Here is a 19512-nt window from a genome sequence, read left to right on the forward strand (position 1 = left end):
CATCTGTTCTGGAGAATGTTCCATGTGCACTTGAAAAGAATATATAGTCTTCTGTTTCAGGACGGAATGATCTGAATATATCTGTTATTCAAAGTCACTGTTTCCTTGTTGATTTTCTGTTTGCATGATCCATCCGTTGATGTATGTGGAGTGTTAAAGTAATCCTGTTATTGTATTACTATCAGTTAGTTCCATTATGTTTGTTACAAATTGTTTTATGTATTTGAATGCTCTGATGTTGGGTGCATAAATATTTACAATTGTTACATCTTCTTGTTGGAATGTCCCCTTTATGATAACATAGTGTCTTTCTTTGTCTCTTGTTATAGTCTTTATTTTAAAATCTGTTTTATGGGATGCCTGGGTGGCTCAGCGGTTAAGCGCCTGCCTTCAGCTCAGGGCGTGATCCTGGAGTCTTGGGATCGAGTTCCACATCGGGCTGCCTTGCATGGAGCCTGCTTCTCCCTCTGCCCGTGTCTCTGCCCCTCTCTCTCTCTCTCTCTTTGTGTCTCTCATGAATAAATAAATAAAAATATTAAAAAATAAAATAAAATAAAATCTGTTTTATCCAATGTAAGTATGTTGTACCACAATTTTATTTTCACATATATTGCAAGATAAATGCTTTTCCATCCCTTCACTTTCAATCTGCCTAGGTCAGAAATGAGTCTCTTATAAGCAGTGTATAGATGGGTCTAGTCTTTTAATCCATTCCATCACCCTATGTCTTGTGATTGGAGTATTTAATCCATTTACATTCAAAGTAATTCTTGATAGACATGTATTTATTGCTATTTTGTAACTTGTTTTGTAGTTATTTTTGTAGTTTTCCTGTGTCCTTTCTTCTCTCGCTCTCTTCTCTCATGGTTTTCTGGCTTTATTTAGTGAAATACTTGGATATATATATATCAGTCTATATTAAGGTGATAACTTAAATTTGAACCTGTTACTTACTCTCTCCCCTGCTGCATTTAGGTAAATGGAGTCACACTTTATATTCTTTTAATTCGTGAGTCTCTTTACTGATTTTTACAGGTATACTTAATTTTACTGCTTTTGTGCTTCGTACTTTTCTTACTCATAACTTATGGTCTTTTCTTTCTACTCAGAGTCCCCTTTACCATTTCTTGTTGAACTGGCGTAGTGGTCATGAATTACTTTAACTTTTGTTGTCTGGAAAACTTTTTCTCTCTCCTTCTATTCTGAATGATAGCCTTGCTGGATAGATTATTCTTGGCTGCAAACTTTTTTTCCTTTCCGCACTTTGAATATATTATGCCACTTTCTTTTGACTGCAGAGTTTCTGCTGAAAAGTCTACCAATAGACGTATGGGGTTTCTGCTTGTATGTAACTTTCGTCTTTTCCTTTGATGCTTTTAAAATTTTTATCACTACTTTTTTGCAATTTTAATTACTGTGTGTCTTGGTTTGGACCTCCTAGGGTTGTTCTTGTTGGGGGCTCTGGTTACCTAATTCCTTCCACAGATTAAGGAAATTTTCAGCTGTTATTTATTCACATAAGTTTTCTTCCCTGTCTTCCCTCTCTTCTTCTGGGATTCCTGTAATGAGAATGTTGTGCTTGATGAAGTTGCTGAGTTCCCATAAGTCTCTTCTCATTTTGTGTATTTTTTCCTCTCACCTGCCCAGCTTGATTACTTTAAATTAGTCTGCCCTCCACGTAGTTAATTCATATTTTGCTTCCTCTAGCTTACTTTGTATCCCATCTAGTATATATATTTTTAAGTAGGTTCCATACCCAGCCAAAAGCCCAATGTGTGGCTTGAACTCATGATCCTAAGATGGAGACCTGAGCTGAAATCAAGAGTTGGACAGTAAACCGACTGAGCCACTCAGGTGCCCCTACCTCTAGTGTATTTTTAATTTCATATATTGTGTTCTTCATCTTTGATTGGTTCTTTTTTTTTTTTTTAAGATTTAATTCATTCATTCATGAGAGACACACAGAGAGAGGGAGAGAGAGGCAGAGACACAGGCAGAGGGAGGAGCAGGCTCCATGCAGGGAGCCCGATGTGGGACTTGATCCCGAGTCTCCAGGATCATGCCCTGGACTGAAGGCGGCACTAAACCGCTGAGCCACCGGGGCTGCCCGATTGGTTCTCTTAATCTCTTTTTTAGGTCTCACTGATGTCCTCCACTCTTTACTCAAGGCCAGTGACTGTCTTTATGATCATTACTTTAAATTCTCTATCAGACATTATTACTTATATTTGTTTTACTTAGGTGTCTTGCTATGGTTTTGTCTTGTTCTTTTATTTGGTACATATCCCTCTGTCTCCTCATTTGATCTAACTCTCTGTGTCTGTTTCTCTGTGTTAGGAAAGTCAGCTACATCTTGAAAGTAATGGCCTTATGAAGAAGATGTCCTGTAGTGCCCTGCAGTACAGTGTTCCCTGTTCACCAGAATCTGGTCCCTCAAGGTGCCTCCTGTGGGTGTTGCATGCGCCCTACTGCTATGTGTTGGCCATGTTTGCCTTTAGTCCAGTCTTCTGCAGTGGCTCTCTTTGCCTGTTGTGGGCAGTGTTGTGGCCTGTGTTGTTAGTGGGCCAGTGTAGGATCACCTTGGGGTTGAGTTTAGTCAGACCAGGCATTTGCCTGAGATGATGTAGCACCAAACTAAAGGGTGTTTTCCCCTGAGAAGCTTTTATTAGTTGGCAGGACCTGTAGTCAGACCAACTGTCTGCCTCCAGCCCACTGTTGGTACCACTTGACTGGTGTGTGTGGTTATCTTCCCTTCACCCAAGGGCAGGAATCACTTTGGAGTGGTGTTGGCCCCTGTCATGGTTGCTTGCACACTGCCTGGTTTGTGCTAGCAGAGGGGAATTGCTGCTAATGCGGTGTGTGGCTGATGTGGCTGCTGGTATGGGGCCTGCAGTTTTGTTTGTTTGGTTTTTTTTAAAGATTTATTTATTTATTCATGATAGACACAGAGAGAGAGAGAGAGAGAGAGAGAGAGAGAGGCAGAGACACAGGCAGAGGGAGGAGCAGGCTCCACGCAGGGAGCATCAGGGAGCCGGATGCGGGACTTGATCCCGGGACCCCAGGATCGTGCCCTGGGCCAAAGGCAAGGGGCCTGCAGTTTTAAGGAGGCATGCTGCTCTTCAGTTGGACTCACTGCCACTGGAGGATTGAGGCTTCTCAAAGCACAGAGATTGGGAGACAAGGTGTTGGCAAGGTATATCAGTATTCTGGGGAGGGGACCCTCAGTGCTGGGACTGAGGCATTCTTGGCGAGAGGGGGCAGATCCCCTAAGTGGGCAGATGGTGGTACAAGCAAGGTAGGTAATGAGTGTTGGCTCTGGGCTAGTTCCCAGAAGTAGCCATGTGTTCATTCTGGGAGGTGGGGAAGGGAAGTGGTTCCACCTAGCTCCTTTGTTCCTGAGGGAGTCACCCAGGGATCTCTATCGCTTGGAGACACACATTGAAATTAGCAAATAACCCTCCCCGATGCCCCAGGCTGCTGCGTATATACTGTATCTCTACGGATTGTTTGTAGTGCTGCCTCTTTAAGAGTGGGGACTCAGTTGGCTCTCCCAGAAAGCAGCGTGCTGATTTTTTTAAATCCCAGGCTTTAAGTCCCACTGATTGTGAGAACTCAAAAAATTCAGACCCTCTAATTATCAAAGCCCCTCTAATTATTAAATTATCATCTTTCCCATGCAGACTCTCCTATATGACAGTCTTTCTCTCCCCTCTCTCTGTCCATGGCTCCCTCCTTTCTAAGGACTCCAGGGTTTGTTTAGCTCTGAACACATATCCACCCTTCCTACCCTCTTCACTGTGGCCTCTTTTCCACCTTTAGTGTGGAGTTTGTTCTGCCAGTCTTTTAGTTCTTTTCTGGGTGTGTGTGTGTGTGTGTGCGCGCGGTTTTTTTTTTTAAAGATTTTATTTATTTATTCATAAGAGACACAAAGGGAAAGGCAGATGGAGAAGCAAGCTCCCTGTGGGGAGCCTGATTCAGGACTTGATCCCAGGACCCCCCGGATCACAACTTGAGCTAAAGGCAGATGCTCAGCCACTGCCACTCAGGTGTCCCTCTTTTCTGGGACAAGATGTGTTATTTACACTGATATGAGCGTTAACCTAATTGTATCTGTGGGCTGAGGTGAGCTTAGGGTCCTCCCATTCCACCGTCTTACCAGATGCTACACCTCCATTCCCTTTTATCTTTCAGAAATGTCTCAGTGTTTATAGTTCATTGATAAGAACTTTTCCTGTTTTTTTTTTTTTGTAGAGCTATAGATTTTCTTTTTTTTATCCTTAAGCCTTTTCCCATTTCAGTGGCATTTGGAGAAGAGAATATTAATATGTAAGTTCAGCCCATTCTTCTTGAATCTGAATATTCATCTTCTCTTACTCTACATGTTCTCTAGGTAATATCATTCACATATTTCATTTACCATTTTTATAATGATGGGTTCCAAATCTATGTCCTACCTAAAGTCTCTTACCTACAGAGCTCTATTTAATTGTCAGCTAGTGGATATCCACCCTCATGTCCCATGGCACTTCAAACTGTCCCATCAACAGGTGAATGGATAAACAAATTATGGTGTAAACACACAATGCAGTACTACTTAGCAATTAAAAAGAATGAACTGTTGATACACAGAACAACATGATTGAATCTTAAAATGATGCCAAGTGAAAGAAGCCAGACAAAAAAGAATATATATTGTATTATTCCATTTATCTAAAACTCTAGGAAATATCACTCTATAATGATAGCATATCAGTGATTAACCAGGGGAGGTTACTGTCTTGGGGTAGGGGGATAGGGTAAGAGGGGAGATAGGAAGGAGGGATTGGAAGGATTTCATTGTGTGATAGATACATTTATTTCTTTGACCGTGATAATGGTTTCAAAACCCAGAAAAAAAAAAAAAAAAACACCCAGAAAAGTTTACACTTTATACATGTTCACTTTATTGTATGCCAGTTATACCCAAATAAAGCTGGAAGAAAATTCTCAATATTAAAGGCTTTTAATAGAAAAACAGCAGTTCCTGCCCACTCTTCTTTTTCCCCATCCCAGTCCTCTTCCCCAAAGGCAGCGACTTTGAACTTTTTCAGGGATCTTCTGATACTTGGGCCATGTTCTAATATGCTTACTCTGTTACTTAGTGATTCTTTCATTTAGAACTTCAGGCAGTCTCTATTTATTCTCTTATTATGGCAGTTGATAATTTGTCTTACTCTACCTTTTTTACTTATCCGCCCAACCTTCTAACACAGCTCTTGATTAAATCAATCGTGAGTGCTAGCATTACTAGGAACATTAAATATTGTACATTACTGAGTCAAGTACTATGCTTTGATTGCTTGTATTTCTTTTTTTTTTAAGATTTTTAAAAATTTATTCATGAGAGACAACAGAGAGAGAGAGAGAGAGAGAGAGAGGCAGAGGGAGAAGCAGGCTCCATGCAGGGAGCCAACGTCGGACTCCATACTGGGTCTCCAGAATCACACCCTGGGCCAAAGGCGGCACTAAACCGCTGAGCCACTCGGGCTGCCCCTTTATTTCTTTAGTACCCTTCCTCTTTTTTAATGTAGTAACTGCATTTTTTTCCCCATTTACTTTGTTTTTATGTACCTACAGCTAATTTTTTTTTCTGATGTCCCAGCAGATTTTTAGACATGTAACAGCAGTTTTTCCAGATGCTCAAAATATCATATAACCTGTCAATTCCAGTCCCCCATTCCCATTCCCTAAGACATTCCTCCTTGCCCTGATTGCTTTCTGCAATAGATACATAGCTGCCATGCTAAGGCTTCCTCTTGCCATTCTCCAGTTTTGGATCAACTAATTCCTGAGTCCTATGTCATTTTTCTTCATGGTTTATTCATATTCCTTCAGTTGGTTTTAGGAATCCTGTGTCTTCTAGTTGCTTCAAAGTTAACATTTTTTATTCCTTACAGAGCCAAAAAGGTCATTATTTTACTGTTACCTAAATGTTTGGTTGGGTATAGAATTCCAGGTTAAAAGTAATATTCTTTGAGAATATTAGAGTTATTTTTGCACTGTCTCCTAGTATCTGATATTAGATATTCAGAAGCAAGGAATCTGCCTAAGAGTCTCTCTCTCTCCCTATCCCTTTGCCCTTCCCCCTGCTCATGCTCTCTCTCAAATAAATATATAAATCTTAAAAATAAATTGTAGTTAAAGCCCAGAAATGTTTTACTAGTAAGGTTGCAGTGTGATGCCAGCTTTTTCATTTGGTAAACTAGTACCCTTCTGTTGTGAAAAATGTTCTTATGTTCTTTGATTATCATCCATCCATACACCCCCATTTTCCCTGTTCTTTCTGAAACTCCTTTAGTCATGTGTTGGACACTTGGACTGATCCTCTGATTGGGAGGATTTTCTCTCTGATTGTCCATCTCTTCCCTCAGTTTTATCTTCTATCCTTCTGTAGTTTGTTTTATTTTTTATTCGTGCTATCTTATTTTAATTTTCTCTAGCACTCCATCCATTTTAAATGACTGCAGTAACTTCTCATTTAAGATATTAAGGTTTTTGTTTATTCTGTGATTTGTTTTCTTCTGTTCCCTATATCTCTGTTTCCTCCAAATATTCAATTATCTACTTGTTTGTTTTGGTCTCTATTTGATGTGGGAGGCTTTGTTCAAATGCCTGATGATCCTTGGCTGCCCATTTATATTTGTGTGGGGCACTAAAAAGCTCCATTTGCAAGAATGGGGGTTGTTAGTAATGGACTTCATAGTAGGGTGAATTCAAGGTCAACTGTCTTTTTCATTGTCAGAATGTAGAGCTCTTCAAGACTGTTGAATTTTTTCATAGAATGAGGATGGTGGGTATATGCCTGAGCAGAACAGGAACAGGAAGATAAGGGCTTCACGTTTCTGTAGGTAGACTGTTATTCAGTCACCCTCTTTTCACTTTGTGCTGTATTCTTGCCCTGTGCCTGATGCCCCAAGTGCACACCATCACTAGCTGCCTTTTTCCTGGAAACAACCCCGGTAGAATGCAGTAGTCCTCTGGCTACTGGGGTAAGTGTGAGGGTAGCCTCTTGTGTTACTTGGTATCTCAAAGAACTTAGATTTTCAGAGTATTTAGGGCACGTCAGCTCCTTGTCACCTGAATCCCTCCACTCCTAGTTCTTAGTCTGTCCTGTGTTCCATTATGTCACTTTCCATTCCTTTTTTTTTTTTAAAGATTTTATTTATTTATTAATGAGAGACACACAGAGAGAGAGAGAGAGAGAGGCAGAGACACAGGCAGAGGGAGAAGCAGGCTCCATGCAGGAGGCCCGACATGGGACTCGATGCCGGGTCTCCAGGATCATGCCTTGGACTGAAGGTGGCACTAAACCGCTGAGCCACCCGGGCTGCCTCTCACTTTCCATTCCTCTAATAGTTTCCTGTCTTGGAAAGGTTGGGGCTTGTTGTTTTTGTTCTCCAGAAAAGTCAGATATGCTCATGTGGTCTCTTCTGTTCACTTACCAATGGGTTAGTACCTTTTTTTTCTCTTTATTATAATTTTAGTGAGGAAGCATGAGGAGGGAAAGGGGGTCAACATCTGTGATTAGTGTGCCAGGTTTATCCAGAAGTCATCTGTATTCTCTAAAGTGTAATCATCACAATCTGATGTTTATTGAGTGCTTACTAAATGCCAAACACTATTTGAAGTGTACTACACTTATTAATTCCATTCTCATGACAGTCTTACGGAACAGGTACTACTATTATTGCCATGTTACAGATGAAAAAATTAATGCACAGAAAAGTTAATTTGACAAAGTCACACAAAGCCAATGAATGGGGTCCAGCATACCAGCTCAGCTGTCAGACTCTAGAGATACTCCCTGCTTAAAACTCTCCAATAGTATTTCATTCCTTGATTTGAAAATCCAGGCAATTTACCATTGTCATTCCTGGTCTCCAGGATCAGGCCCAGCATACCTCCAATCTCACCTCTCTTACTTGGACCCTAACACCACCTCTTTGACCTTATATTCTAGCCACTCTGAGCTTGCCCTGCATATACACATTCTAGTGATACTCATGCCTTTTCTGTGCTGTTCCTCTGCCCCAAACATTCCTTCACTCTCTAGAATGCTTAGTACAGTGTTTGGGTGTTCCAGTATATACTTATAAATGGGATATTTGCATAATTTATTTTACCTAGCAATCAATTCATGCTTTGCTTTTGATTTGACTTAGCTCATCTTCTTAAAAAATGTATAATTTAATAGAACTATAATATTCCATTGCGTATGAAGTGTTCATAAGTCTAACAGACCAACTGAAATTATCTCCTTAAAATTTGACTATATTGAGGGGCACCTGGCTGGCACAGTCAGTAGAGTACATGACTCAATTCCACATTGGGCATAGAGATTAGTTTAGAGGGGATCCCTGGGTGGCGCAGCGGTTTAGCGCCTGCCTTTGGCCCAGGGCGCGATCCTGGAGACCCGGGATCGAATCCCACATCGGGCTCCAGGTGCATGGAGCCTGCTTCTCCCTCTGCCTGTGTCTCTGCCTCTCTCTCTCTCTCTGTGACTATCATAAATAAATAAAAATTTAAAAAAAGAGAGATCAGTTTAGAAATACATAAAAGTGAAAAAAATTGACTGTATTGAGAGAGATAAAGATTCTTTTGGAGTGTAAGTGAAAAGGCGTATGAATAGTAAATTAATTTCATTCATTTGTTATTAAAATGTTTTCTAACCTTACTTATCTTGCTGTTTTTCTTAATAGCCCTTTCTTCCCCTTGCAAATTTGGAATGTTCACCAAACATTGAAACTTTCCTTTGCAAAGCTTTCGTACCAGCGTGCACAGACCAAATTAATGTGGTTCCACCTTGTCGTAAGTTTTGTGAGAAAGTATATTCTGATTGCAAAAAACTAATCGACACTTTTGGTATGCGATGGCCTGAGGAACTTGAATGTGACAGGTAAATTATGTTTTCAACTAAAAGCTACCAATAATCTTTTATTTTTTTTTATTTTTTTTTACCAATAATCTTTTAATGCTGGTGTTAGTTTTCCAGAACATTTGTGACAGGGTTTCATTATTTCATTCAACAAATGTTTATTGTACACTTAACATATGCCAGCCACTGGGGTGATAAGCTTTTGGACATAATGGTGAGCAAAAACAGATTTGCAGTGAGAACTTTGCAGTGATATGGGGAAGAACAAATAGTAATCAAATAATTATAATAATAAATGTAAAATTTTAACCATGCTAGATACAACAAAAGAGAAGTACACAGTTCTCTGAGAACATGTAATGGTGCCTTTGACCCAAACTGGGGGGAAATGAACTTATCAATTCACTGACCTTTTTGCACATTGACCTTGATTAATAACTTTTGTCTCCTATTCTCTAGACATTAGGGGATTGTAATTTGAGTTATTCTGCTGATATAATGAGACTTTACACGATAACCTGGGAAAGAAGCTGTGTCTACCTTTCTGTTTCTTTATATATAGACTAAAGGAAGTATATAGATGCTTTGTGGAAGTCATACACTTCTGGTGAACACATACTTGTTTTTAGGAACAATTGGTAATATATAGTAAAGTTGAGCATACTCATACCTTACATTCTAGGCAATCCCCCTCTATAGAAACTTTTACACAAACAGTGGATCATACATAAGAATACTGATTGTTGGGATCCCTGGGTGGCGCAGCGGTTTGGCGCCTGCCTTTGGCCCAGGGCGTGATCCTGGAGACCCAGGATCGAATCCCACATCGGGCTCCCGGTGCATGGAGCCTGCTTCTCCCTCTGCCTGTGTCTCTGCGCCTCTCTCTCTCTCTGTGACTATCATAAATAAATAAAAATTAAAAAAAAAATACTGATTGCTAATTATTCGTAATTTTTTTTAAAAATGGAAAAACTGAAAGTCCATTGTAGAAGAATGACTAGTAAATTGTGATGTACTTATACACTAGAATACTACCATATAGTTGATAAAATTAATGTAGTTGATCCACATCTATAAGCATGGATAAATCTAAAAATTAAGTAAAAATAGGATGCTATAGGATGATATATATAGTACGGTGTCATTTATATAAAATTCAAAACCTGTGAAACAATACTATATAATATTATGGTTAGAAAATCACATAAGAAAGATTTTTTTTAAATGCATAAGGAGAATAAAAACTGAACGTATGGTAATGAGTATTTCTGGGGAGAGAGAAAAAGAGAGTAAAACCAGAAAGGGGTCCCACCTGAGATCTAATGTTATATTGTTTTATTTTAAAAGATATAAAGCAAAACTGACATAATATTAAGTTTTTAAAATGTTGGTAGATACATAATGTTCTTTATCTGGGCATGTATTTTATTATTTGCTACTCTTATCTATATCTAAAGCATGTTTTTTTTTTATTTTTTTATTTTATTTTATTTTATTTTTTATGATAGTCACAGAGAGAGAGAGAGAGAGAAGCAGAGACATAGGCAGAGGGAGAAGCAGGCTCCATGCACCGGAAGCCCGATGTGGGATTCAATCCCGGGTTTCCAGGATCGCGCCCTGGGCCAAAGGCAGGCGCCAAACCGCTGCGCCACCCAGGGATCCCTCGCATGTTTTATTTTTTTTTTATTTTTATTTTTTTTTTCCTCGCATGTTTTAAACGTTTTCTTTTTGCTGCACCTGGCTGGCTCAGCTGGTGTAGCATGCGACTCTTGATGCTGGGGTTATGAGTTTGAATCCCACATTGGGTGTACAGATTACTTAAAAATAAAATCTTTTAAAAAATTAAATAAATTTTTAAAAATTTAAATAAATAAATATTTAAGTAAAATAAATGTTTTCTTGTTAAAAACTCCCACTAATTTATTTAAATTTTTTTAAAGATTTTATTTATTTTAGAGAGAGAGCGAGAGAGCACAGTGTGGGGAGGGACAGAGGAAGAGAGAGAAGCAGACTTCCTGGTGAGTAGGGAGCCCAGTGTAGGTTGCAGTCCCAGGACAACGAGATCATGACCTGAGCTGAAGTCAGACACTTAACCGACTGAGCCACCCAGGTGCCCTAAAGCTCCCACTAATTTTTAAACCATACAGATCCTCCAAATTAATATTGGTGTGTAGAAATTTAACTGAGTAGACAGATGAATGGATGAAGAAGATGTGGTCTATATATACAATGGGATATTACTCAGCCATCAGAAAAGACAAATACCCACCATTTACTTCAACATGGTATTACGCTGAGTGAAATAAGTCAATCAGAGAAGAACAGTCATCATATGGTTTCACTCATAAGGGAAATATAAGAAATAGTGAAAGGGATTATAAGAGAAAGGAGGGGAACTGAGTTGGAAAAATTAGATAGGGAAACAAACCATGAGAGACTCCTAACTCTGGAAAACAGATAAAGGGTTGTGGAAGAGGTGGTGAGGGGGGGATGGGGTGACTGGGTGACGGGCACTGAGAAGGGCACTTGATGGGGTGACCATTGGGTGTTATACTATATGTTGGCAAATTTAATTTAAGTTTAAAACTGTAAAAAAAAAAATTTAACTGAGTAGTAGTTTTTCACAAAATAGAAATATACTTCACTCTGCTATGCCGTAAACAAGGGAGGCAAGAAGTACAAACTTCCAGTTATGTCATGAGGATATAGTGTATGGTTAATAACATTATATTAGTTTTGTGACAGATGGTGATTAGATTTACCTGGGACCATTTCTCAATGTATATAAATGTCAAATCACTATGTTGTACACCTACCTAAAACTCAAATAATACGGTATGCCAACTATATCTCAATTAAAAAAAACAGCCAAACAAACAGAATAGTGATGTGAATTAAGCTGGTCTGAGTCTACCTCTTGGTGATCTTCTGTAGAGATCACCTAACCCAATCCAGGAAAGGGAAGGGTCTCATTTCAGTCAATTTTAGCTGTTAACACCTTAGTCATATGATTGAGCCGCTTTACTTGGGGGCATTAGAAAACAAGTGAATTTCCCCATGGCTTATATTTCTAATACTGTAAACAGACAAGCCAGCACTTATTTGTCTGGAGACTACTAATTAAGATAAATTTTTTCTTTCTTTCTTTTTTTTTTAGGATGAATTCTTTCTTAGATATTTAGTCTTGGAAACAGAAATTATTTAAAAGTTATTAATTGGGGCACTTGACTGGCTCAGTCAGTGGAGCATGCAACTCTTTGATCTCGAGGTTGTGAGTTTAAGCCCCACCTAGGGTGTAGAGCCTACTTGAAAAAAAGTTTACAAAATAAAAATTATTAAATTGATAATTTTCTGAGTAAGGAAATTTTCATATTCACTTGCCTTGTATTAAACATATGTTAGCGTGTTGGGGCCTCACTAATAACTACAAGTTTTTAGTTAACTTCAAAGCTCTAACCTATAATCTATCAGGTTGTGTGTCCTCCCATCAATTATGAATGCATAAGGTAGCACTTTATAGCTGGAAAGCATACATTAAAATAGTGAATCAATAAAAATGTTGACTTCAGTTTTTATCATTTTTACAGATTGCAGTACTGTGATGAGACTGTTCCTGTAACTTTTGATCCACACACACAGTTTCTTGGTCCTCAGAAGAACACAGAGCAAGTCCAGAGAGACATTGGATTTTGGTGTCCAAGGCATCTTAAGACTTCTGGGGGACAAGGCTATAAGTTTCTGGGGATTGACCAGTGCGCGCCTCCATGCCCTAACATGTATTTTAAAAGCGATGAGCTAGAGTTTGCAAAAAGTTTTATTGGAATAGTTTCAATATTTTGTCTCTGTGCAACTCTTTTCACATTCCTTACTTTCTTAATTGATGTTAAAAGATTCAGATACCCAGAGAGACCAATTATATATTACTCCGTCTGCTACAGCATTGTGTCCCTGATGTACTTTATCGGATTCTTGTTAGGCGATCGCACAGCCTGCAACAAGGCAGATGAGAAGCTAGAACTAGGTGACACAGTAGTTCTGGGTTCTCAGAATAAGGCTTGCACTGTTCTGTTTATGTTTCTGTATTTTTTCACAATGGCTGGCACCGTGTGGTGGGTGATTCTTACCATTACGTGGTTCTTAGCTGCAGGAAGAAAATGGAGTTGTGAAGCCATTGAACAAAAAGCAGTGTGGTTTCATGCTGTTGCATGGGGAATACCAGGTTTTCTGACTGTTATGCTTCTTGCTATGAACAAAGTTGAAGGAGACAACATTAGTGGCGTTTGCTTTGTTGGCCTTTATGACCTGGATGCTTCTCGCTACTTTGTACTCTTGCCACTGTGCCTTTGTGTGTTTGTCGGGCTGTCTCTTCTTTTAGCTGGCATTATTTCCTTAAATCATGTTCGACAAGTTATACAACATGATGGCCGGAACCAAGAGAAACTAAAGAAATTTATGATTCGAATTGGAGTCTTTAGTGGCCTGTATCTTGTGCCACTGGTGACACTTCTGGGATGTTACGTCTATGAGCAGGTGAATAGGATCACCTGGGAGATAACCTGGGTCTCTGACCACTGTCGTCAGTACCATATCCCGTGTCCTTATCAGGTAAAGAGCGTTTGTATTAGTTCATTACACTATTTCTTTTTTAAAGATTTTATTTATTTGAGAGAGCTCACAAGCGGGGGGTGGGGAGTGCAGAAGGAGAAGCAGGCTTCTCGCTGAACTAGATCCCAGGACCCTGAGGGCATGACCTGAGCCAAAGGCAGATAGTTAACTGAGCCCCCCAGGTACCCCTGTATTAGTTCACTATTTAGCTTTAATCTGGAGAATGTTCCCTGGAAGTACACTTGAACTAGTCATGACCATAACATTTGATCTCCTGTAAGAAAGTCCAGCAGATAGAGGAAATGATTCTTCATGCATTAGATGAAACTGGGATCCATGCCTCCAGAGCTGCTCTGTCCTCAAGTTTTGGCTTTGGTTACAGGTTGGAGTGCCTCCTGTAGCTCTTCTTTTAAAATTAAATTCAGTTTCAAAGGCAGATAATAATGAGGAACAGAAACAGAAGAACAGGTCTGTCAACTTCTGCTGAATTGGGAGTTGTTTTTCATTCTTCTTCCGTAGTAGGAAGAGACCTTATTTGGGTATATTTAATTTGATCATATTATCTTATAATTTTTGGTTTTGTATATGCTTATAAAAGCAGAACTTATTTTACTGTATTGTATTGATACTTATTTCACCCTAACCAACCAAATTTTTTATAACATAAACAACAATGTGTAAAGACTCTAAAATAGTATGTTGTTCCAATGAGTTTAAGTGTGATTTTTTGGTTGATTATAATGAGGGAAAGTAGATGAATTCTTAGAACCAAATATTTTGGCAATTATAAGAGGCTGCTATACTTACAGGAAAAAATGCTGGGAAATCAAGCCAAGATTTAGGATGTTCTTCCTAAATATATTTCCCCTTTCTAATTATATATTTTGATAAACAGATAAAAGTTCTTCATTCAGAACTTTAATAAAGAATGCACTTAAAAAAAAAAGAAAAGAAAAAAAAAGGGGGGGTGGATCCCTGGGTGGCGCAGCGGTTTAGCGCCTGCCTTTGGCACAGGGCACGATCCTGGAGACCCGGGATCGAATCCCACGTCGGGCTCCCAGTGCATGGAGCCTGTTTCTCCCTCTGCCTATGTCTCTGCCTCTCTCTCACTGTGTGCCTACCATAAATTAAAAAAAAAAAAAATGCACTTAAAGCAGCACCATTCATTATATTACGTTATGTCAAACATTTTATAATAAAACAGACTGGAGATTTATACTTTTTGTATGAGTTTTACATTGACTATATAGATTTCTCTCCACTTTAAATGCACCACTGAAATTTTTATTCACTTTTTTTTTTTTTGTAGGCTAAAACAGAAACTCGACCAGAATTGGCTTTATTTATGATAAAATATCTGATGACATTAATTGTTGGCATCTCTGCTGTCTTCTGGGTTGGAAGCAAAAAGACATGCACAGAATGGGCTGGGTTTTTTAAACGAAATCGTAAGAGAGAGTAAGAATCTATTTAATTATCTGATGTTGTTTTAATTAAGTAGAACAAATACCAAGGAACTATTTAAGTCCTCACTCAGTGGAGTTTCATTATGTCAGCTATTATGTCAAATTTGGAATTCTTTTTCCTGGAGCCTGGAGAAACATACTTTATTTTGTTTGGCACTCATTAAAATAGTCTTTGACCTACACTATTCTATTGAAATATGAATGAAAGATTTGTAAAGTGTGCATTTTCTTTCCACAGCTTATATTCAAGATTATTACTGTTGTCACTGGATTCATTATTTGGTGCAGCATTTTAAATTTAAATTTTTCTTATCAGTGATAAGAGAATAAATGGGATCAAATATATGTAAGGGAATCTATAAAGTAGGATTCAAATATATTGTATGATCATTGTTTAATACCTTGAAATTTTATTATACATAGTGCTGACTTAAAATGTCACTTATTTGCCTTGCTTAAGATGGTAACATTTTAAACTTACATAGCATGTTATAACAATATAGTAGATTTACAAGTAAATAGTTCATTTTGGTTATTTATATACATTGTATGCTCTATACGGTCAACAGTGTAGTATAGTTGTTTTAACTATTCCCCATTAGTTTGATTAATAAACTCTTTTGTGGTAAAAATCTCAGAAGTATAGATCTTTTCTAAGTTTTTGAAGTCTGAAGAATTGCATTTAACTGGACTTTGATTTTTTTGCACTATTATTATATATCTATCCCATATTTATATATTCACTTCAGTATAACTTGCTAACTTTAATGTTAGCAAATAATTAAATTTAACAACCAGCCACTCTCTGTCCTTTTTCTTCAGGTTTACTTTTATATTTGATGTATTTACATATAATTTGCAGATAGTCCCCTACTTTATGCCGCTTTGAGTTTCCTCATCCTTTGGTTTCACTTCTTAAATTTCTCACCAACTTGTTTATGTTGACAAAGGCAACTAATGGTGTCTGCAAAAAAAGATTTCACTTCATGACAGTCTACTTATATCTCATAGTATTTATAATCCCAGATTTCATAACCATAAGTCATTTCAAATTTTTAACTTTATTGACTAAGGATTTTTGGCATAAGATATATTATGTGCTTTTTGGCTTCTTCATAACACTTAACATTTGCCAAGTAAACCCTCTCTTTGGTTTCTCTTACAGTCCAATCAGTGAAAGTAGAAGAGTACTACAGGAGTCATGTGAGTTCTTCTTAAAGCACAATTCTAAAGTTAAGCACAAAAAGAAGCACTACAAACCAAGTTCGCACAAGCTGAAGGTCATTTCCAAATCCATGGGAACCAGCACAGGTGCTACAGCCAATCATGGCACTTCTGCAGTGGCAGTCACTAACCACGATTACTTAGGACAAGAAACTTTGACAGAAATACAAACCTCCCCTGAAACATCAGTGAGAGAGGTGAGAGCAGATGGAGCGAGCACCCCCAGATCAAGAGAACAGGACTGTGGGGAGCCAGCCTCCCCAGCAGCATCCAGCTCCCGACTCTGTGAGGAACAGGCTGACAGGAAAGGCCGGGCAGGCAATGGGACTGATAAGATCAGCATATCTGAAAGTACACGGAGTGAAGGAAGGTGAGCTTTGATTTTTGTTATCTTAAATCAGGACTCCTTTGAATTCTGCATTATACTTTTTTTTAATTATTATTAAAGCATAGCATACCTGGAAAGAAAATGTTCTAGATGACATGTCCATACACTTAGTCCAAGGAAGTTTGGGTTTAGGAAGTTTGGCTTCAGCCTATAAATGTGCTATTTGGTAGTTTAATTCTTAGCTTTGAAAAGAGCCTTCATGAATGTTGTTCAAGTAGGAAAGTAACAGTCATTCCTATGGTAATTGTTCAAGGTTGCATGTATATTTGGGTAAATATTTGAGATCCTTCTGAAATACAGGCTATTAAGTTTTAGTACTGTGTCGTAGTGCTAAAAGGCATTTGTCATTTTATATGAAGATGATTATAAAATGTTTCTTATTTTCTTTTTTTTTTTTTTTTTTTTTTTTAATATTTTATTTATTTATTTAGGATAGTCACAGAGAGAGAGAGAGAGAGAGAGGCAGAGACACAGGCAGAGGGAGAAGCAGGCTCCATGCACCGGGAGCCTGACATGGGATTCGATCCTGGGTCTCCAGGATCGCGCCCTGGGCCAAAGGCAGGCGCCAAACCGCTGCGCCACCCAGGGATCCCTGTTTCTTATTTTCTGAACATGAAAGGATATTGACATTATCTTTAATGAAATTTTTCCAAATGGTCATAAGTGATCCAAACACAGGTAAACATCGAATGAGCCAGAATGCTGATAGTGAAGTACTTTTAGGTCTCTAGGTTGTCTCACCTCTGTCCTCCCAAACTAGACCAAATGCTCCTTCTTTGTGTTCCCATAACAGTTTTTGCAGACCAGATTCTAATTAGACACGTGCCTTTAAACCTCCACTAAATTTGCAGAGCTGTGGTCTGATGCATCTTTGTATTTCCATCTTTGTGTTGGAATTACACAACATCGCATCCTTGGTGGGAAATGAATAAAATATTTACTAAACCAAGGGCAGGAATCCTGTCTTATTAATTGTTTTCCCCATGCCACACCATGTTCAGCCCATGCATGGAGGGTGCTTAATGCAGTTTCTGAAGTTAGCATTGTATTTGAAAATAAAGTATTTGAGGGCACTTGGGTGGCTCAGTCAGTTAGGCGGCTGCCTTCAGCTCAGGTCATGATCTCTGGGGTCCTGAGATAGAGCCCTGCATTGGGCTCACTGCTCAGCTGGGAGCTTGTTTCTCCCTCTGCCCCCACTCATGTGCTCTCTTTGTCTCTGTCTCTCAAATAAATAAATAAAATCTTTTAAAAATTAAAATAAGTATTTGCATTTTGAAGTGTTAGGGTACACATAAGGAGTTTTAGTTAATCATGCTCTGATAAAAGTGGAAACTGGTTGGGAGTAAAACTCATGAGAAGTAGATAGCATTTGTAAGGACATTTGGCATCACATTTGTGCTTTGGTCTGTATGTATGTTGACTTTCATCTTTTTACCTAGGGTAACTCCAAAAAGTGATGTCACTGAAACCGGCCCAATGCAGAGCAGCAGCTTGCAGGTCCCAGGCTCTTCAGAGCCCGGCAGCCTGAAAGGCTCCACATCACTGCTCGTTCACTCAGCTTCAGGAGGTAGAAAAGAGCATGGCACTGGAAGTCACTCTGATACGTGAGAAGCAGGTTGTCCCGATGCTGAGGAGTGGGTTCATGTTACACTGGAGGTGACAGTACGCTGTCTTGTCCATGTCACTGTTGTATTCTTCTGCACTGACAGCTGCATTGCCTACTGTTACGCTGGACACAATAGATTCCGAAAATAATAGAATTAATTTCACTCAGAGGTCAATGATGACAGTATACCCAGAAAGCAGAAATATGCAGGTTAATATTTTTTTAAGTTGCGTGGGAGAAGGGATTAGAGGAATCTTCCTTTTCTATTTATGAAGATTCTATTCTTGTTAAAAGTATTTTAAGATGTACTATATGTTATTTCACTTTTATGGCATAAAATCAAGATATTTCCTTGCTAAAGTATTTAAAACTTATCTTTGTATCTTTTTTATATATTTGAAAATAAGTTTATATGTATTTGAACTTTTTTTTTAGAATTCCTGGAAAAGCTATTCAAATATTTTTATGTTATTCTGATATTTTAGCACTACTTTGGTAGCTTTTACACTGAGTTTCTAAGAAAATTGAAAAATAGTATTCTTTTATAGTATAAAAAATAACTGGCACCTGACACACTGGAAAGTGTTATAACAGAAATTCAACTTTAAAAATCCATTTATTCCACTTCATCATCTTCCTTGTGTGAATTTTGTAAAGTCTTGTTTTAGGAATTTTATACATCTGTTATGCCACTAAAATAAGGTGCTTGATGTCCAGTGTTGATTGTATTATGCTGCTCATTGATCGTTCTACATTTTTAAATAATATGTCCTGAAGGATTAGATGAAATGTTACTCTTTTAAGCCAAGTGCAATTGATTTCCTTAAAAAAAAAAAACTTGTTTTATGACCACTCAAGATTGTATTTGTAAGATTTATAGTTGCTATCCCTTTAACTATTTTTTTAACATTTAGAATACTAAAATTTATACAGTCTCTTTCTCAGACATTATGTGGAATTCATTTCTGCACTTAAATAGGGTTTGCTGAACATTTAAAAGTGTGTTAAAAAATATGTTAGCAATATTAGTGCCAGCCAAATGGGGAAAAAATGTAGTCCTGATAAACAAAATGTATTTTATATAACATACTTTAAAATATTAAAGAATTTTCTTAATTTTATTTCCAATTAAGTGTTATACCTTGAAGAATGGTTTCTAATGCTTTGGGTTTTTTTCCTCTATTTAGCATAAGAAGAAGATTATCATGTACTGTATGGAAAATGTAAATACTAAGTTTTCGGCATTTTTGAACTTTGTATACAAAAACATTGTATGAGCTTTCCAGTAATAAAATTCTCACTGTGTAAG

At 38.1% G+C, this 19512-nt stretch overlaps 1 protein-coding gene across 1 annotated transcript in view; it reads left to right on the forward strand.

Moving 5' to 3' along the window:
• FZD6 (frizzled class receptor 6) overlaps positions 1-18205 on the forward strand; it is a 38367-nt gene extending 20162 nt beyond the window's left edge. The window contains 5 exon segments of the mRNA NM_001003065.1: positions 8739-8935; positions 12502-13519; positions 14829-14977; positions 16151-16579; positions 18037-18205. Coding sequence (NP_001003065.1) covers positions 8739-8935; positions 12502-13519; positions 14829-14977; positions 16151-16579; positions 18037-18205 — 1962 coding nt within the window.
• Positions 18206-19512: the final 1307 nt, after the last annotated feature.

The sequence above is a fragment of the Canis lupus genome, chromosome 13 (genome assembly GCF_011100685.1).
Source record: "Canis lupus familiaris isolate Mischka breed German Shepherd chromosome 13, alternate assembly UU_Cfam_GSD_1.0, whole genome shotgun sequence".
Taxonomy (NCBI): Eukaryota; Metazoa; Chordata; class Mammalia; order Carnivora; family Canidae; genus Canis; species Canis lupus.